The 22,956-nt window shown below is 32.6% G+C and overlaps 1 protein-coding gene across 1 annotated transcript in view; it reads right to left on the reverse strand.

The window, feature by feature from the left end:
• Window positions 1-1,104: 1,104 nt before the first annotated feature.
• Window positions 1,105-22,956, reverse strand: part of LOC139486510 (uncharacterized) — a 126,888-nt gene continuing 105,036 nt past the window's right edge. The window contains exons 6-7 of the mRNA XM_071271416.1: window positions 4,292-4,309; window positions 1,105-1,566 (exon numbers count right to left, since the gene is read on the reverse strand). Coding sequence (XP_071127517.1) covers window positions 1,530-1,566; window positions 4,292-4,309 — 55 coding nt within the window. The 3' untranslated portion in view covers window positions 1,105-1,529. The remainder of the gene's footprint in view (window positions 1,567-4,291; window positions 4,310-22,956) is intronic.

Genomic DNA, 22,956 nt, shown 5'->3' on the forward strand with positions numbered 1-22,956 from the left:
CAAAAAGTTGTGCCAAATATGGCTAAGGTAATCTATTCCTGGGATAAGAAAATCCTTAGTTTTCGAAAAATTCAAAGTTTTATAAACAGGAAATTTATAGAAATGACCACATTATTGATATTCATGTCAACACCGAAGTGTTGACTACTAGGCTGGTGATATCCTGGGGGACGAAACGTCCACCAGTAGTGGCATAGACCCAGTGGTGTAAATAGTTATCAAAGGTACCAGGATTATAATTTAGGACGCCAGACGCGCGTTTCGTCTACATAAGACTCATCAGTGACGCTCATATCAAAATATTTATAAAGCCAAACTAGTACAAAGTTGAAGAGCATTAAGGATCCAAAATTCCAAAATGTTGTACCAAATATGGCTAAGGTAATCTATACCTGGGATAAGAAAATCCTTAGTTTTTCGAAAAATTCAAAGTTTTGTAAACAGGAAATTAGAGCCAATTTATATATGTTCATTGTTATAAACATGAGGAGAGGTGATATGATGGCGAACAAGACTATATACCAAATTGAAATGAAATTGTAATAAGTAGTTATATAGGCTACTGTATGGCCTTTCTACAATAAGAAAGAAAAAAAACCCGTGTGGTCGGCTTTAAAAATACTCCAACACCATGAACACGATAAACTGAAATATATTTTAGATAGAAACACATCTTCCTAGATTATAACAAAAAAAACGAAAAAAAAAGAAGAAATATATTATAGACATGAACAATAGATAACCACTGTTCTATAGGATGCTGTCTTGGGACACATATAGCTTACACTTGAATTTGCGGTATCGGTTTTACTCATCGTTGAAGGCTGAACGATGACCTTGTTAGTTTGTGCGTCATTTTGTCTATTGTCGAGAGTTGTCTCACTTGCAAACATACCACATCTTCTTATTCTTATTTTTAAAGAATGTGTAAAATCCAGAGCCAAGTAAGGGCACACAAAGGGGAAATAGTACAATACAATTTGACTGTAATAAAACCTTTGGTTTAAAAACTATTCTATAGTTTCAGGAAATAAATCTACATGCATCTTACTCATATTGACTTTATGTGACAGAGTTAAACATATTTTGTGAGTGCGAAATCCTAACTCTAATCTATAACAGTTATGTGACAGCACAACATTAGAACAAACTGTAATAATAAGTTACAAATATATTTAACCAAAAGATCGATAAGGTCACAAACAAATAATATTAAGATGAAACCAATAGACAGAACGTTTGGAAAAAAAATAATGTTACCGACAGCTTAGTAGACTTGTATTGTGTATTATGTAAAATTAACAATTTCAAATGTTTAAAATGTCTCTTTAAGGAAAAAAAATATGTGACCGACTGGGACTGAAAAATGTCACTTTACTGCATGATTATATCGATGTTGTAAAAACTTGTACATATATATAGTACAATAAAGCTTCAAATGCCATTAAATTGATCAATATTTTCTTATAGTCAAAATAGATAATTCACTGAATTGTTTTGTACATTGGCTTTGTTAAATAAGTTTTCTGTTACTTTTCTTCTTTGAGAAAAAACCACCTCAGAAATCTAAAAGATATAATATTTAACATGTTTAATAGGACATACATTTATACTAATAATTGATATTTTGTTAAAAATATTTATAATCTGTTTTCCTTGTGATATATGCAGATACAAAATTAATGTAATGTAGAAAAGCTAAACAAATATTGGCATTTACCAGTAGATACGTTGTATTTATAGACAACGACAGTTCCTGATTGGCCTTGTCCTGGTGTAATACATAAAACATGTTAACATTTACCAGTAGATAATTAGTTGTATTTATAGACAACGACAGTTCCTGATTGGTCTTGTCCTGGTGTAATACATAACACATGTTAACATTTACCAGTAGATAATTAGTTGTATTTATAGACAACGACAGTTCCTGATTGGTCTTGTCCTGGTTTAATACATAAAACATGTTAACATTTACCAGTAGATAATTAGTTGTATTTATAGACAACGACAGTTCCTGATTGGTCTTGTCCTGGTTTGATACATAAAACATGTTAAAATTAAATACTTATTTCTTAATTTTCTTCCTTTTTTGTTATTTATTAGCGTTTAGATATGAAGTTAGTATTTAAAGTGGTCTATTAACTGTTTGCTGTAAATAAGATTGTAAAGTCCATTTCATTATTCCATTGTGTATTTTACATTGAGACCATCTGGTATGTGTTTGCTGTTCTTATGAATTATATGTGCCACATGTAGAGCAGGATCTGCTTACCCTTCCGGAGCACCTGCGATCCCCCCTAGTTTTTGGTAGGGACCGTGTTGCTTATTCTCTTGTTTTCTATGGTGTGTCATGTGTACTATAATTTGTCTGTTTGTCTTTTTCTTTTCACGCATGGCGTTGTGAGTTTATTTCTGATTTATGACTGTCCCTCTGGTATGTTTCGTCCCTCTTTTTTTCTGGTAACATTGACTGACTGATTGTTCATACCAACTGATTGAACTAAAATCTACATACTAAACTTATGACCAATGTCTTTCATTTATAGTGATACAATTGAAAATGGAAATTGGCAATGTGTCGAAGAGACTACAACCCAACCATAGAACAGACAACAGCAGAAGGTTACCAACAGGTCTTCAATGCAGCGAGAAATTCCCGTTTTTTTTGTTTGATTTCACCTTACATAGAGTATTTATATAATATATATAAATGTAATGTGAAATCATAACCTTGTGCACAATGCTTGAATGCTATTACGCGAAGTAAGTCAGTATCGTCTTGTCAACGCATTATGATAGTTATCAAAGGTACCAGGATTATAATTTAAAACGCCTGACGCGCGTTTCGTCTACATAAGACTCATCAGTGACGCTCAGATCAAAATAATTATAAAGCCAAACAAGTACAAAGTTGAAGAGCATTGCGGACCCAAAATTCCAAAAAGTTATTGCCAAATACGGCTAAGGTAATCTATTCCTGGGATAAGAAAATTCTTAGTTTTCGAAAAATTCAAATTCATCGCGAAGGACATAAAAGGTTTATATAGCATGTTTGACAACCGTACTTTGGTGGAGGGTTGTCAGATTGGCACTAATACCATATATTCTTATATCTTTTCTTAGTAATACACATTATCACAAGACATTCCGTACAAAATATGATCTAGCGATTTTAAAACAAACTATGATTTTTAAACAAACTATGAAATTTTTCTTGAATGACGAGATGTTTCTTGTTTCCCAATGCACGGACTTATATATATGTTATATGATAAAAAGTGATACAAAAATCTGAGATAATTTGATTGGCTTATTTAGCATCATGTAACGATAATACGACATCTCCATTGGTTATTCGTTTGGTCATTGATTACTTATAAAGATTAAGACGATGCACATCACAATGAACATACATGTATTTGATTTCTTCAATATTTTACAAAGCACCCACATTTTCACCTGAATTTTTGTTGAAGTCCAATTTGATTGTATTCTAAATAAAAGAATAGTTTTTAAATGACCGATGTAAAGTTTGACATCTGAACAAGACATGTGCATTTGACTTTGTACTTGTATATAAAAACGACTCAATCAAATATTCGCTTATTTTTTTTATTGAACCCAACGAGAGTGTGACTATAAGAAAGATTTGAACCTGCTGTTCAATGGTTGTCCTTTCGTGATGTGGATTATACGTATTTCTCGGTTTTGCGTTAAATCTGTTGTAATTTGCGGACCAATTAAAGGCCTTATTGCTCCTACTCATAGATTCATGTTGCAATCTGAACTTGTTGGTTATACATAGGTAAAATCAATTTATCAATTAAATCATAGTTGTATTTAGACATCACAAAGGACATAAAAGGTTTATATAGCATGTAAAACTATGAGTGTATTGAAACATATGAACAGATTTTTTTAGTATTATAGAATTATCATAAGACGAAATATAATAGATTGATTGGAATATACGAAATTAAAAACAGTTTTTGATGTCAGCCAAGCCTCCGTGTTGCTCCGTGTTGCAAACCGTACTTTGACCTATAATGATTTTTCTTTCACTAATTGTGACTTTGATGGAGGGTTGTCTCATTGGCACTAATACCACATCTTCTTATACATATTTTTAGTACATGCAAATTATCATAAGACATTCGATACAAAATATAATGAAGCGATTATGAAACAAACTAAGAAAAGAAAAAGGAAAGGTAGGACAAAATAAAAAACAAAAAACAAAGATAAATCGTAAGAAAGAAAAGGGGATGTAAACATAAAGCACACTTACCGACAGTTTTTGCACATGCTTAAATATAGCATTGTTAAAAAGACAAAATTAAAGTAAAATATTGTATTTATACAATAATGTATTACTGAATTTACGTATCAAAGCGTTACACGGTTAAACATTTCATTCATATCTATCATTTAGACTATGATCACGAAGACATACATTCAATTTCTCATATTTTTCCACTGAAAGAACCACTTTAAATAGCATAATTTGTAAAGTTCACATCACAAACCGTTCTTATGATGCAACAGTTAATGTCTTACCTTTTATTGAACCTTGTTTTTGAATTCTCTAATAAAAGTTACTAAAGTTATTTTTTTTTAGGATTTTCAGTCAATTATTTACTTGTTACTCTCTGTTGAACCATGTCATCTTCATTCGTGATAAGATTTTTGAGATTTTCCAAAATTAAATAAAAACTAAAATATTTGATTCATTCCAAGATACCGTGTTAAACTGTGTCTTTAATGACATGAGCAGAACCACAAATGTACAAGTTTATAAGCTGTTTTATTGTCCTTTCCTATACCTTGATCATCCTGCTAAGTCTCTCCGTATTTCTTGTGTCACGGCTTTACAACGAGAGCAGGCATTATCAGTGACGTCATAATGTCTAAATAAAAGTTAACAGCGACGTCGCAATGTGTGAGGAGACGTTACCAAGCTTGCTTTTGTCAAGTGTAAAACTGTCTTAGGAAGGGGGAAATAGAATTTATCATTAATAGAACGAAAAACAGATAAGCAGATTTTTTACAATATCAATGCGTAGAAAACACGATAATCTATACATAAAGTATCTGATTATTTTTTAGTTTAGTGAGTGGTCAATGATAATTGAAATAAATTGCAGAATTATCGCTGAATTTGATTGTGTGTTTTGATTGTTTAATATTTTGCCATGCTACATTGTATGGATAATACATCGTTAATATGTAACGAATTATAAATCTAAAATTTAATCGAATACATTTCAGCAGTGCCGCTGGTTCAAACTATTTAGATTAATTTCATCATATGTTTCCTGGGGTACGATTTACTTTGATTTGAGTTGAATATAATCTTGAAATCATATTCTCTCTTTCTTTTTCATGTTTTTATAACATTTGATTATAATTCACGATTACGAGTGAATTATCTGCATTTTTGGGTGTTGTGAAAAATTGTTTCTTCGTTCAGTCATTACATTTCTCCTATCGGTCTGAACATTTTATTCGTGGTTTACCTTAAATTCATGATTTGTTTGATTATTTGTTATCATTTTATTTATATAACCCTTTCTTTTAGTAACTTTATATTGTGCATTAGGATTTTTATTTTAAGTAAAACAATACTTATTGGCAAACATTTCCTAGTTGTTATCCATTCTTTGATGTGTTTGAGCTTTTGATTTTGACATTTGACTAGGAGCTTTCCGTTCAGAATGTTCCATAGAGCTCGGTATTTATTTTTTTTATTTTTTATTATATTCGTGGAAATCTTATATCATCTTGGCATATCCAAACATCTTTCAACATTTAACCTAAATAAAGCGTTTTTCTTACCAACACTGGTCACATTTGTATCTGAAAAGTTTCTTTTCTGATTGTGATCTGAAATCAGAGATATGTAAATGTAAACTAAGGAAACTGTTTATTGAAAAAAAAACAAACGATAAATTGAAAGGCTGTATAAATTTAGCTGTAAGTACCAGATAGATGGACAGAAACTGAGGGACCGGGTTATTTCTATCAAAATTTATCCCCTGAAAATTTTATTGTATGGGGATGTAACTAATCATGAAATGAGCAGAGCATCTCATTTTATAAACTAATATGTTTAAGATTTGTGAACAAATAAATAAATAACATTTCTGGTCAAAGGTAAATGTAACGTTAAAAAAACTCCTTGAAAATTCAAGAACAAACCTGGAATAGCCAAGAAATACCACAGCTCACCTCTTTGTTTCTTAGCAACTGTGCTCTTTCCTTTTTTTTCTTTGACCTGTCCTTGCCTTGCTGATATTCTTATGTTTTCTTTCCTCTTATTATAAATGGGACACCATTTTAAGGGATAGGTGGAACAGCATCTTTCTGTGTGTCATTATATCTGATAGTAAATGTGTTCTCTGATAGATCTAAATAAACCAATGTTTTTATACATGCATAAACTATTTTCATAGTACAGTCAAAATAATGGCAACAGAAAATTTAATTCCGTAATTTAGTGTTGTTTTTTGATTTTTTGTTAATAGTTTTGTTTAAAATTAGGCCTTTAGCTTATCTCCTTATTAGTACTGTTTATACACAGGCACTTTTCTCAGAAAACAAAATGTCCTATATACCCCCACCTTAGTAGTAATATACCAACTTCACCTGCATATGGAATATACATTTCCCAACTTATTAGGTATTCAAGAGCTTGCAGCTCCTATTCAGACTTTGTAAAACGTCACCAGTGTCTGAGCAGAAAATTGATGAACCAGGGGTATGTCAAAGAACGTCTCGTCCTTTTTCTAAAAAAGTTCATCGGAAGATACCCAGAACTTGTTGATAAATATTCCGTATCAACTTCACAAATAATACAAGATGGTCTTGAAGTATAGATTTTTAGATATTCATTTGAAGTGACTCTGTGGTTACGTAAAACCACATACTTTGAACGGCAAAATTATTTCATTTATTGATATTACTTTTACTTAAGGATCTTGACATACTATGAATGACTAAACTATTTTATTCAATAAGACTACTTTTTCTGTTTAGTCTGTTTTTATGATATACATTTGACGTGAAACTGTACTTATGTATCCCGTCATACTTTGAACCACACCATTATTTTATTTATTATTATTACTTTTACTGTTAAATCTGGTTATTGTTATATCTACTTTACGTGAGTCTGCATTTATATATGCCGTCATACGACAAAATTATTTTTATGTTTACCTGTGCGAATTTCAAACGCGCAATTTTACACCAGTAATGAAAACCTTCTATCATTTATGGGTAGACTTTACATAGATAAATTCAGCCGTATTTGACGTGAAACTGTACCTATGTGTCCCGTCATACTTTGAACCACACCATTATTTTATTTATTATTTTTACTGTAAGTCTGTTTTTGTTATATCTACTTTACGTGAGTCTGCATTTATGTATGCCGTCATACGACAAAATTATTTTTATGTCTACCTGTGCGAATTTCAAACGCGCAATTTTACACCAGTAATGAAAACCTTCTTTCATTTATGGGTAGACTTTACATAGATAAATTCAGCCGTATAAGAAAAGCAAAATGAGAATGTTAAATTTGATGTATGCCTTTTTGTGCTACTTTGTTATATTTGTTGTTTATGTAGTGATATTAAAATGATAACACAATATTGACTGTTGTACCCTTATTTTTGACATTTTTACTCTTTCAGTATGTTTGTTTTGTTCATGCATCGTTGACAATGTATTGGAATTTGATGCGACTGTCATACAAGTGAGAGGTTTAGCTAGCTATAAAACCAGGTTCAATCCACCATTTTCTACATTAGAAAATGCCTGTACCAAGTCAGGAATATGACAGTTGTTATCCATTCGTTTGATGTGTTTGGACTTCTGATTTTGCCTTTTGATTTTTGATTTTCCTTTTTGAATTTTCCTCGGAGTTCAGTATTTTTGTGTTTTTACTTTTTAATATAACGTGTTAATGTAAATAGGGGGGGGGGGGGGGGGGATTCTGAGACAAGTGCCTGTGTGTTTATAGGGTGTATCTATAAAATTATATTTCTTCTCTTTTGCGGACGTGTTTTGTTTTTTCTTCATCTTCTTTTTCTACCAATGGCATCATCAGTTTGTTTTTCCATTGGCATCTTCCGTCTGCCTTTGACAGTTTTTATCGTAATTAGGGGGGGGGGGGCACTGAGGACCTTTATCGGGACTCCGGAATCGGGTGTTTTTTAAGCTTCGAATTTCGGGATGTTGGGATTTTAATTTCTTTTAGTTCGGGACGTCGGCATTGCATGTTTTTAAACCCCGGGATTTAGGGATTTGAACTCTTCTACTCCCTCTCCCCTCCATTTTCCGTAATTTTACCGCAAAAAAAAATAATATAAATTGTGTGGTAAATCTGTTGGTTTACCTATAGTTTCTTTGCCAAAATTTTAGTTCGGGACGTCGGCATTGCATGTTTTTAATCCCGGGATTTAGGGATTTGAACTCTACTACCCCCTCCCCCTCTATTTTCCGTAATTTTACCGCAAAAAAATATATAAATTGTGTGGTAAATCTGTTGGTTTACCTATAGCTTTTTTACCAAAAATTGTATCACATTTCAAAATTATGTACGTCGCTGAAGTTTCCAACTCGTGTAGATTTATAAGTTTTTCCACGGAAAAAATGTCATATAATATATATCTGTCATCCTAGATCATCCTGGTCCTGCGTCTACGATTTCATGTTAGCGGCGTACACAATTATTGATGACGTAGGTAAAAAGATACTGCTCAAAACGAAGACGTAAATATCCGTTATTTTGACTGGTGTGAAAATAGTGCGTACCATCATCAACATCGTGGTAGATCTAGCTAAGTTCCGAATGGAAATGAGTATTTTCCGAAATTGTTTTTAATTAAAACGTTTATAGTGTTGACACATATCGGTGTGGACATAAAATAGAAAGCACTTGAGGCAGAGCTGAGCATGTAACTATGGTTAGATGCCCAATGATGGAGGGAGAAGCAGTACTATATATAAAGAGAGCACCTGTTGTACATATGAAAATATGGTTCATCTATAAAGGGGGGTTAAAGATCAGTTATACTAGATTAGTAATTGTTAAATTTGTATTAGTATGTTTGAGAGTGTCATTATTATTGAGTTTATATAATGGTTGTGCCCTCTTTAAACGTTCTACGAGCTATTTCTTTGTCTTTTACATATGGTTCAACTTGAAGGTCTTCTATGTGAAAGTGTGTGCAACGGTGAGTCCAATGATCTCGCCTTTTAAGACTGAGACTACTGTGTTATAATAGTCTCTATTCCAGACAATAAGCAAAATACAAATACCTAAAAAAAACAAAACACGGTACCGTGTGTTGCGGGGTTCGATAAGTATCTTTTTCAAAAACTTGACTGTTTGCAAGTAACCATGGAGACAACAACTTGTCTCTGAAATTTTGTACTTGCTTAGAGATAAACCTCCGATATACTGTCATTACTGACATAAAATGATATAAAATTTATTTAGCGTTCTGCTTTTCTGACGAAAATATCCATACAGAAAGCTGTCGCCGCGTCATCTTTTAATAGATCAGCTTGAGATTATTATCTAGTTTGAAACACTAAATGCTCCTTTGATGAAAATGCTGGGAATAAAACTATTTTCCAAGGTCATTTCACCCACATAAATCCTTTCCTAAGATAAAGTAGTTCTTAACTTTGAAAAAGCCTTTAAAGCCCAAACAACTTATTCAGTTCTACCAGTGATTTCCCCCTAAAATATTTGTGTGAAGGTATTTCATGATTTGAGGAACAATATATGATGAAAAAAATTGGGGGTCACTGATTTAGATTTGTCACTATAGCCACCTTGAATTTTGATTGGAAAATACACATTTAAGACCTGTTGGTGACCTGCTGCTGTTGTCTGCTCTATGATCGGGTTGTTGACTCTTTGAAAAATTCCCCATTCCATTCTCAATTTTATTTGTATGTGTCTGTCTAGAGTCAGGAGCCTGTTATTAGTTTTTCGTTCGTTTTTATTATACAAATAAGGCCGTTAGTTTTCTCGTTTGAATTGTTTTACATTGTCATTTCGGGGCCTTTTATAGCTGTCGATGCGGTATGGGCTTTGCTCAATGTTGAAGGCCGTACTGTGACCTATAGTTGTTAATTTCTGTGTCATTGTGGTCTCTTGTGGAGAGTTGTCTCATTGGCAATCATACCACATCTTTTTTTTTATATTTGTTATAAAGCATTTAATATATACTTATAGAATATGATGGTTATTAATATTTCTATTGTATCATGTTATATTAGAAAACAGTTCTTATCTTTTTTGCTTTAAAATTAATTATTGTGAACTTATCTAAGTTATTCTATCACACATTTTCCATAAGTTGGTGATTTCAGAGGGATTCGTATTTATATAAAAAAATAATAATTTTCGATATTTTCTAATGCTTTTTAACTACGATTTTTGATCGAATGTGGTCTCGGCTGTATTTTTGGAAGTTTCATCAAACTTACCATCTTTATAATCTATACTCTTCTCGGGACAATATTCTCCAATATTCATGCAATTACCCTATAATATAAGATCAACAATAATAAAGCAAATAACGTGTTAGTCTCATGGTATATGATTTTTAGGCCGCAGTTTTAATTTCCGGATGTAGGATAAAAGAAAAATATTGGCTTAATCATCGTTGGAGGGGCGTAGCGGCCGGGACGGCAGGTACGGCAGCCGCCGAACCTTATAATGTTCGTTAGTACGGCATGCCGTACCTAAATTTTTATAATTTATTTTGAAAAAACAAGGTTTTTACTGGAAAAAACTAAAGATAGAAAATCCCATTTATGAGTCATAAGCAATATATACGGTATACCTTTATAATAAATAATACTGGTTCAATAGAAATTGGTTCAATAGAAATTGGTTCAATAGAAATTGGTTCAATAGAAATTGGTTCAATAGAAATAAGGAGATGTGGTAGACTAGGAGACAATAAATGAGACAAGTTGAACTCTCAATCGAGGTCTCATCATGTGTAAAAAGTAAACAATTTTTACAGGTCAAACTGAGTACGGACTTCAGCACTGAGCCTAGGCTCACACGAAACAGCAACCTGGAAAAAAGGGAACCGACAATGAAAAAAATAAATTATTTGAAAAATGCCCAAAACGGCGCGAGATAAGGCAGACCGTGCAAGGGCCGATAGCCATTCAAGGTCGTTAAAAACTTCCATCGGCGTCGTGTAAAACAATTTAAAAGGGAATTATAAAAATTTGCTTAAAATTTCAACGTTTGTTTCATGACGAAAAATTCGTTAATTCTCAATCAAAAGAATGTTATATATACAAGAAATTTTTTATTCGCATTCTGTTTTCGTATGTTTGGTTCAAATTTGCAAATATTCCGCGAGGCACTTCGTTCAGTGTTCATTATTTTCTGTTATATCAGGGTTTCACTCTATACAAATTTACAATCTTCTGTGCGATGTCGAATAAAAGGCTGAAAGTTAACAATCCATGACGCTAAAATCTGAAAACTTATGAATATACGCCGTGGATTTCACGATAAGTCCAGTTATCACAATCGATTTGCACCCTTACTCTGATCCTTAGACCAGCCCTAGCCTCTGTGGCTCATTTTGATTTTTTGTTTTTTTTGCTTTTTCAAAAATAAAAATAATAAATATATTATCGTTTTTTTTTTGGTTGTTATTATTTTATGTAGATAATGCAACCTTAGCCTGCTATTGACGAAACTCTTGTGTAGCTGAACTTTATGTGAATGCAATGCTTTTATACTTATTACGATGCCATATATAGGTAGAAATGATGTCCCTGTCAGAATCGGCTGAAAATGTTCTATTTTACTTTTATTTATTCATTGTCACAAAAATGTCAGTATTCAGCTCAAAAGCTAACAAACCCTTTAAACAGACTTATAATAAGGGATATAGTTACGATACTGTTGTCAGGTCATTAAAGATTGCATATTTTGGCTTTAATATTGATTCACTTATAGGGTCTTTTGCATAGAATTAAACACATTTATTCTAAAACCAGTTGTTAGCATGATACGGATTGTGTTCTTCTCATATAATTTATGATGGTATAATACTAAACCCCTAACGGGAGGGATTGTGATTGATATTCATATCATGAAGACATAATCTGTCGATCAGTTTAATTGAGATCTGGACCTGGCATGCCAACTGAAGGAATCCTCCGGATACGGGATTTTCTCGCTGCATTGACGAGCCATTGGTGGCCTTTGGCTGTTGTCTGCTATCAGTGGTCAGGTTGTTGTCACTTTGACACATTCCCCATTTCCATTCTCAATTTTATTACATGTATATATGCACTCTTGTATTTCTTTCTGCATTATTTTCAAAATTTGATATTCGAATATCCACAACATTCATACATTTATTTAAATAAAAAACATCAGATTTTTTATCATATTTTTCCCGTTTACACCAGTTTTTTTTTTACAAAATGAGGGAAAAGCGTCTTTTATGACCTGAAGACACTGTTTCTTGTCTATTTTTTTTTTAAATGGAATACGATATTTCAGCCCTTTTTACAAAACGTGTTTATACTCTTTTTCTTGGGCGGTATTGAGGTTCCCGTAATGAAATTAAAGGAGTATTATTTTTTATATTGACTGACGTCTGGTGATAGTTCCTGTAACCCCCTGACTATATTTAGCGAATATTTGATAATCTTAAATTAGTTTCTTCTTAATTTTCTCAACCGAAATACAGAATTGCACGCATTTTTCTTTTTTCTTTCTATAAATTTCTAAGCTGGGTATACCAGTGACAGATCCAGAGGGGGCGTAGAGAGCGTACGCCCCTCTTGTAGACGCACTTTTTTTAAAACACGACTGCAAAATGATAAATCAGACTAGATTTCGTTTACTTTTCCATATCCCGTATATTTTTGCGACAATTCGCTACTTATAAAGATATTATTTGCTCATATTAATTGTTTATATAATTTATATTAATGACTATGTCAAAGTCGACGTGATTCGCTACCGTAGAGTAGGCCAATAAGTCGAGAAAAAAAACGTCATTCAGTCATTTTAAAATTCAAATTACAGTAACACATTATTACGACTAAGGATAAGAAACATAACGCCTTCAAAGCGACAATATTATGATTGACAAGAACGTTTTGACTCCTATTTCACAATTCCACTCAGCAGAAGGCATTACTCTACTACAATCATATGATAGAAACGTTCCACAGCTATAACATTTTTTTTATAATCTACAAAAACATGTTTTACCCCACACTCCCCATCCCATTTATAACATTGCTGAATAATGATCCCCAGTCAGCAAATTCTATATAGATAAACAAATCTAAGGTATGGCCCTTTGAATTTTCGAGGGCGGAGATCACATATATTTGTGAGACAAACAAAAATCTGGCTCTGATTTCTGCCGTCGAACCTGGGTTGAAATAATAATGTTGTCCATTGTTTACCTATTTTTTTAACGCTCCAATGCCCTTTTATTTTTGTATGCCCACAAAAACATTAAACTTGACTATGACAGAATCATTGACGATTTTATCGACGAAATCAGAGGAATATGCTTCTGGTGAAGTTGAACCCTATGGCTTTGACGAAAGATCTGTACAGAAGTCATCTCTAGAAAACTCTACATAGATTTTAAATACGAAATTCGCAATGCATTCTTCGGTTACTAGTTATGACCCCTATTTCAGTGATTAACTTAGCTTGGTAGAATTTTTCCATGCCTATTTTTTACTTACAAATCCCACATAATATATTGGTACATAGCTTTTGATACATCCAATCAATTTACAATAGACATTTAATGGGGGAGAATACGGCATCAAATGTTTAGCCCACTAATTATTTATACATGCCTCATGTTAGGAACTGTTTAATTAGTATTTTACACCTATTTTGTGTTTCATAGCACAAAAAGGTTAAAAAAATCGACTCCCTACGCTTGGCCACCAAATTAATTCCACGTCCCACTTGGAAAAATTCTGGATCCGCCCCTGTGTGCCAAAACCCTTAGCATGGCGTCCGACACAAATTGAAAGTATTAATTTTGGCAAAGATATTCCACTATTTTAGCCATTTGGATTGTTGACTTAAAAAATGATGTTTCATGAGTGAGTGTCCGGAAAGGGTCAGAATGCAGGATTTTGCACCATTTATTCCAAAATTTCTCGGGGCCTTGAGCTCCATACCATATGCAAAATTTGTATCATTGCTGTGTTATTTTACTTGAATAAGATAACCCCATACAAATGTACCATATACTAGCATGGCTATAATACTGTGTTTCTCTATTACAATAGAATAACCCCCTAACATGTGTTAACATGGTATACCATGCATACCCTCTAGTGAACAACGTAATCCCACTAACATAGGATCTATTTAATAGGATAACCTCAGTTGCATCGGGTGAGCGAGCTGTTTAGATCCGTTACGACTGTGTCAGACCAAAACAGATCAAATCTCAAAATTAACATTCAAATTGTAAGACCATGTTAAGATCCGTTCAATATGCCGGTATGATACTACGAGTTCTGCTTATTTAGTGCATTTTAGATTAATTACATATTTATTAAAACATGTAGAAGTTAAAGTATTATATCTCTGGAATAAATAATAATAATAAAAAAAGTAATTAAAGATTTAAATACTCTGCTGATTCTTTATTTCTGTTGTTGTTTTGTTGATGAACTAATAAATTATTCGTCTATATATATTAGACCGTTGGTTTTCCCGTTTGAATGGTTTTACACTAGTAATTTTGGGGCCCTTTATAGCTTGTTGTTCGGTGTGAGCCAAGGCTCCGTGTTGAAGGCCGTACTTTAACCTATAATGGTATACTTTTTAAATTGTTATTTGTATGGAGAGTTGTCTCATTGGCACTCACACCACATCTTCCTATATCTATTATCTTTTAATAAATGTTAGCCTATTTATTTATATTTAATATTAAATGCAAGGATGTATGTAAATTTTTGACACACAAAAATGTTTGCCCTACATTTAACCTTATAATGTTGTGAACCCTTTGTGAAAATATTTTTCGTATTTGAAAACAAGGACGTATATTAGTTATACGTCCTTGTTGAAAATTAGAAACGAAAAAATCTTAAACGTAACATAAAAAAGGGAGATGTGGTATAATTGCCAATAAGACACTCCACAGAAATGAAGCGGAAAGAAATTACCACGTGCCTATTTTTGTTTCATGTCAGTTGCTTTAATTAGTTTTCTATTGATATATCCTTCTTTACTATTAATGTTGGGGCTGGGTTTTTTATATTATTTTCGTGCTAATTACTCTATTTAACTCGGAAACGCCTCTCTTACATTACCATAGCTTTGTACTGTACAATATATCATTAAAAAGTGATTTATTTTACACAGTGGTGGGTCTAAACACCACCAATTTCGTCTTTATAGTACATGTAGCTGCAGGATTCAGTCTGTGTCGAGACAGTGTTAAAACTATAAATAAAGTACCACCGTATAGACGTCTCATTCAAACAATTAATGTATCCTTATGTTTATTTTCTAACCCATATAATATATATAGCACCTCCCCCCATTCAGGTCACCAAAAACAAATCTAATTAAATTATATTGCCACTATATCTTCTTGTCTAGAGCGGAAGTTAATCACTGTTTGATTTTTCTTCTTAGACTGACTTAACTCGAATAATTCAAGCCCTTTCCGTGTCCGAAAAAGTGTGATCATTGGCCGCGTCGCCTGCTCTCTGTGAGAGAGAGCCAATCAGCGGCGATCAGGATATGAGTCTGCGCAACTCTCTTGAAATTGTCTTACCAAACACGTGTGTTCAATTAACACAAATCCGATAATAATTAATTAACATCAATTAACATCAGTTTACATCATTTATCATCAATTAACATCCGGAACTCCTCCTTCTTTTGCTGCCAATTTGAATCAAAATTCCCATATTGCAAAGCGGTGTGAATTTTCCGGTTGACGGTCTTTATCGAGGAAGACGTTCAGGCGTTAATGTAGCCTTCGTAGATCAGCGGAATATAACGACTGAATTATTCGGGTTAAAACTGACCGTTAATTAATACCAATGTCCACATGTACTTATCGGTGGGTGTGTAAATATTGACACCTGAGTGTAATGTCTCTTCGCAAAAGTTGTAATGTAAAATACCCAGCCCTTAAATACATTTACATGTTAAATGATGTAGTACACATTTTAATTGGATTATAATACAATACAGATTAAGATCGATTAACAGGTGACACTTCTGATCTGTATTTTTAAAGAAAAGGTAAATAAATATTTTAATGTCGATAATGGTAGTTACATCTATATTTTGAAATATTTTCAAAACTCAGTACTCACAATAACATTTCTTGTGGATGTATTTTCTTATTAAACGTCTTTTTGTGAATTTATTCAGCAACAAATCAAACTGACTATTTATTTTTTTAATACCATACAAGTGTGGACACAAATGAGTGTGGATATAATGTTTGGATGTTTGACAGTGTCTTATGACAAAAGGAGTTCTATGTTTTTCCTATATGGTGTTATTAACTGTGTTGCACGATGACAACCAATCTGAGCATTAGGAGTGTTATTTATTTAATATTTTTGTTTATGTTCAAGACAAGCATGGGGGAGACAGTAATTACATTAGTTACCAAATGATTATGATAGAATATGTTCTACATCTTTGATTTTGGATACATTTTGTAGCTAGGAGAGCAACACATAATAGGTTCATTTTTTCATGTGGTTTTTTCTAAATGTGAGATGATATCTAGATTTGAGAACATGATATAAGGAGCCTGTAATTCAGTGGTTGTCGTTTGTTTGTGTGTCTTATATTAGTTTTTTGTTTATTTTTTTTAACATAAATAAGGCCATTAGTTATCTTGTTTGAATTGTTTTGCAATGTCATGTCGGAGCCTTTTATAGCTGATTATGCGGTATTGGCTTTGCTCATTGTTTAAGGCCGTATGGTGACCTGTAGTTGTTAATTTCTGTGTCGATTTGGTATCTTGTGGAGAATTGTCTCTTTGACAATCATACCACATCTTTTTTATATGTATTTGCTTACTATTGGTATGGTTCTATTTATATTACTTTGTGGTGGATCGTCAGTATCATTAGTAAAATATTTTGTTAAAATGTCGAATTGTTCCTCAGATTAGAATACATTTATTGGTTTTTAGTAATGCCAATGCCTGACATGATGCTACGGGATAGATGAGCTAGAAAGTAAACTTTTGTGCTGATTTATATCAATTCTTTGATTATATCTCCTCCAAAGCTGGTTGAAGCAAAGAAAACTTTGACCAATATGAAAATGATTTCACCAAAAGAACCTTTGTGAGCATGCTTCAAAGACTCATAACTGCTCCAAAAATAATCTGATAGAATTTCAAGCATGGCAAGCGGATATTATCAACAACTACTTAATTAGTCTTTATATGTCTAAATATCTTTATAAAAAGTTATAGTATTCAAATCGTATTGCAAAATTATTCCTGTTGTTATATGGATACAAATATAAGTGATACATGTACCAATACAATATTTGTTGTGGTATGAAAGTGTAGTCATTTACATTTACTGTAAAAATGTTATTTTACACAAATTAAGAAATAAACAAATGAATGAACCAGATGCTCCGCAGGGCGCAGCTTTATACGACCGCAGAGGTCGAACCATGAACGGTTGGGGCTAGTATGGACACAGCATTCAAGCTGGATACAGCTCTGAATTTGGATTGTGATTCAATAGTTGACACAGCTTAGGTTTCTGACACAGAATGAATGTGGTCTTATGAACTTAAAATAGTTTTTTTTGCTTTTGAGCAATTCATAATGCTGTTGAATTAATCCTTTCAAAAAAAAATATTTGAAGAAATTTTCTTTTCAATTTCTGAAATCTGAAATGAGAAAAATTGACCCCCCTCTCCGAATTTTTTTTCACCCCCCTTTCCCTTATTCCAAAAATGATCTCAATTCAAATTTCTAATGGAGTTTGCAACAATAACTACTCATTTAAATACATCATAAAATATAAATGGGGAATGTGTCCAAAGGGACAAAGATGATGTCCCCGCTAGCATATAATGTTAAAGAGGGACATAAATTAAGAACTGTAAAAGTGAAGCTGCCGAAAATTGAACTTTAATTGAGTTTAGAGGTAATGAGCATTATATACACATTTCATTAGATTTAATTGAGACAAACTTAAGTTAAGAGAACAGAAACTAAACAATTCTTCAATTTTTCGATTTGTAAAAGGGCATAACCCTAGAATGATAATCAAAGTGCTTGTAATCACTGAATGGTTATTAAAGACTGCTTTAATTTATCAGTTGGTAGTATAGAAGTGAATATTGCATTGTATATTGTATATAACATTGATTTAAGTTGATTCAACTACTATTCCGGACAAAGAAAGATAACTCCAATTTCCAAAGAAGATTTCGTAAAGCATTGGTTTAAGGTAATTCAACTCCAATTAGTTGTCTTGAATCTACAAAAATGCTTGTTTTGGGCACCAGACTGTTTGCCCCATAACCCACAAAATATATCTCAACCATCTACTTATGGTATTAAACATTGCGGTACAATTTCAGAACAATTGAAATACTTATACAAAACTTTTTGTACTGACACTAGATTGATGCTTGTTTTGGGCACCTTTGGACCCCTTATTCCTAAACCTTAGGGACCATAACCTCTAAAATCGATCCAAAGCTGCCTTTTGTGGTTATAAACAGTATGTTAAAATGTTATTGATTTCTATTTACTTATACTAAAGTTATTATCCGGAAACCATCCGTTTTCGGAAGACGCTGACGACAACGTGATACCAATATACGACCGCAAAATATTTTGCGGTTGTATAAAAATTTTGAACATGCACAATGAAATATATTTTTGAAATCGATTAGGCATGTTAGGCTAGATATGCCTTATAATTTTTTTTAACATAATTGAAGGATCATTTACACTTACGACCCAGTCATCAGTAGGCAGTACATATGTATTAAGATAACCTAGCATCATATTGCTAGTAGCGGGAGTAGCATTGTCAGGTAAATTATTAATTTTTTTTTATAAAATGTTTGGTTCAAATCAAAATGGAATGCTTTTATCTCCCTAATACTTACATTGTACATAGAGGCGATACTACGTTGACAAATCATTGTACATGAGAGTTGTCTGTAAAATCTTTATTTCACAAAGAATGAATTGCATAACAATGAACTGAGCTCAAAGCAAAGTAATTTAATAATACACTTAGACAAAGAGCTAAATCCAGTGATATACTTTGTACTACATGTCCTTCATGAACATCCATCGACCAAAACCATATCTCAATAACATTCCATACTACATGGTTGGGTTCAAAAGTCCTGAAAAAGACATGATTTTTTTTTATCGTATTTTAAGTATATCTGCACAAAACTTTCGTGTGGTAAAATCATTCAGTATCTAGCAACTATCAATTTACTTCATGCACATATTGATATAGGTTGAGTGCCCCTCTGTTGGAAATAAGAACACACAATAGTTTCATAAATTGACCATTGTCAGGTCAGAAGTATTGATACCATACCATGAATAAGTGGGTTTATGGTCAATTTATAAAACTATTTGGCACTACTATATCATAGTCCTTAATATATATGAAATATTTGCCACTGGATGTTTAGCAACCAACAATCAATAGTTCATCGCTGTATCATGTCAAACCTTATAAGGTAGCATGGAAACTGACTTAAACAAATATGATTGTAAATGAACTATGGAAGTTATACTATTATACTAGCAAACAACCTTATGTCATTACTATATTATAGTCCAAAACATACATGAAATATTTGCCACTTGATGTAAGCAACCAACAATCAATAATTCATCGCTGTATCATGTCAAACCTTACAAGGTAGCATGGAAACTGACTAAAACAAATATGATTGTCAATGAACTATGGAAGTTATACTATTATATTAGCAAACAACCTTATGTCATTACTATATCATAGTCCAAAACATACATGAAATACTTGCCACTGGATGTTAATCAACAAACAGTCAATAAATCATCGCTGTGTCATGTCAAACCTTACAAGGTAGAATGAAAACTGACTAAAACAAATATGATTGTCAATGAACTGTGGAAGTTATACTATTATACTAGCAAACAACCTTATGTCATTATACTATATCTTATATAGTCCTAAACATACATGAAATATTTGCCACTGGATGTTAAGCAGTCAACAAATAATTATTCATCGCTGTATCATGTCAAACCATAGAAGGTAGCATGGAAACTGACTAAAACAAATATGATTTGTCAATGAACTATGGAAGTTATACTATTATACTAGCAAACAACCTTGTCATTACTATATCATAGTCCTAAACATACATGCAATATTGGCAACAGGACGTTAAGCAACTAATATCGATACTAATTAGTATGTCAAGCCGTTTAAGGTTACATAGAAACTAATAACAAATAAATATGATTGTCAATGAACAACGAAAGTTATACTATTATACTAGCAACAGATCGTTGGCTTTTCAATGGGCAGAGTTGCCTCCCTAGAAATATCTGATATTGCTATATTTGACCATAATTATAGACATAAAACAGAGAAATATGCCATAAAAATAAAATTCCACTTAAGAATGAGAATTGATGGATTTAATAAATTTAATGAAGAAAGTGAACAAAGTGAACAACTATTTGAAATAGTACACTGTTTTCATTCCTTCGGAAGGTACGAGAATTCTTAGAAACAATAGCAACATGTAATAATGAGAAACTCGTATATCTACGGTCTTAAGTATACATGTCTTGCACATTTCACCCTAACGAAACAGTTAGACTAAGTTAGCATAGATGCATATAGCAACTTTCAAAGAAACCAAAGATTAGAAAACAAATGACTGAAATATTTTTGAATATCTTAGCACGGTATTAACAAAATTTTGGTATATAATTCGGAAAGATCCGATTGCCAAAAAATAGATAAAAAACTATCTAAATCCAAATCAGATAGTGGTTTAAAAAACAATAAGAATATTGGCAACATGATAATTAATCATTAAGCCGAAGACATTGATTCACAATACCCCACCACGGGAGGCTTTAGTATACAATCATTATACTGTGAAACAGATGTAGGACGTGATGCCGTTTACTTTCAAGCGATCACGTACAAAGGAAAATCGAATGGTTCCGGTTATATTCATGTATAGACTAGCCTTGGGTCCTGGCTAATCCTGTCAGTATAGCCAGGCGTGTATCAATGTACTGCCTGTCAATGATTGGTTAATACTAATTTTGTCCTCAATGTTTGTTTTACATCTGTATCCAATCAATTCTTGTTTAACATCAATTAGTAAAAATTAGACTGTAATTATTTTTCTTTATGAATTGATGTATAGTGTTATCATATCTAATTAGTAGTATGATGATAATTAGTAAGCAGAAAAGGGTTAATTCTTATCAGCAATCGCCTGGTGAGAAAGTTAAAAGTTTAAGATTTCACATGTCCAAGGTGTCAATTGGATTCCAATTGTGCTGCTTTACATCAAATATCAAAATTTATGCAAATATTTATTCAGCCTCACTTTAGATTCAGAGTCAACTGGCACTGAATCGATCACATGGTATTTGTTCCCCACCTGGCCCTTACGACGCGCAGCTAGATTGGGCCGGATCCCAGGCTATGTATAGACCCGACATGGTATCTACACAAACCTCCTCAATTGTTAAACAGGGAGACATTTGTATATTATCAAATAGGTGTTAAAACATACACGACAGTCTACTGTGAATTCCACAGTATAGCACTGATAACTGCTATCTCTATTAGATCTCGTGTAGAGTTATGATAGATTAGATTACGTGAATAAAGACAATAAGTCTTTTCATCATATATATGAATAATTAACCAAAGGTGCTGATCTACTTGGTCAGTTTCTTTAGTCTGTAGAAAGACTAGCTACAACGTAGACCTATATGCGCGTGTAGTAATTTTGAGGAAAAAAATCTGTTATGAAACAGACACACATCTATCTATGATACTAGATACGAAATAAATATATAAAGGTCGACCTCTGATGAGGGTTTACCTGGGATTATTCCCGAAAGAACCCGAAACATTGCATATTAAATTCTAAAGAATTAAGCAATAAAAAGTACGTAGTGTCAGGTCAGAAATATTCATACCATACCATGAAAAAGTGGGTTTATGGTCAATTTATAAAACTCTTTTATAAAACTAAAATCATTCAGTATCTAGCAACTATCAATTTACTTCATGCACATATTGATATAGGTTCAGTGCCCCTCTGTTGAAAATAAGAACACACCTCCACCTAATTGTAGTCAACTGACGAAGAAACATTCAAAACTATAAAATGTTATCTGACTTAGGCTTGTCAGTGTCTATTTACCATTGCCACTAAATCAGTGATATATGTACACATAAATGTATACATGTAAGACTAAAATTTGAAAGTACATATTTAAGACTAAAACTGACATTCGGTCTTTACTACATCTTCATTCCCCAAGTCGTGTTCAAATCTGAATTCATGATAAAATAAGATCCCATATCTACAACCAATGAAAATCAAATATCCCTCTAAAATACTAGAATTGAAATCCCAGTTTTCTAAAATGGTAGCTAAGTGGAACCTAGAACTAAAACATTTGAAATAATATATCTTAAATATTTCAAATGCATGTACATTTAATATTATAAATTCTCCAACATTCACGAAGGCGCAGCTTTATACGACCACAGAGGTCGAACCCTGAACTGTTGGGGCAAGTATGGACACTACATTCAAGCTTCGGTTTTGAATAAGGGGATAACATGTAACCTTTACAACTTCTGAAAGGGGGGGATACATTT

The sequence above is a fragment of the Mytilus edulis genome, chromosome 8 (assembly GCF_963676685.1).
Source record: "Mytilus edulis chromosome 8, xbMytEdul2.2, whole genome shotgun sequence".
In the NCBI taxonomy this organism is placed as follows: Eukaryota; Metazoa; Mollusca; class Bivalvia; order Mytilida; family Mytilidae; genus Mytilus; species Mytilus edulis.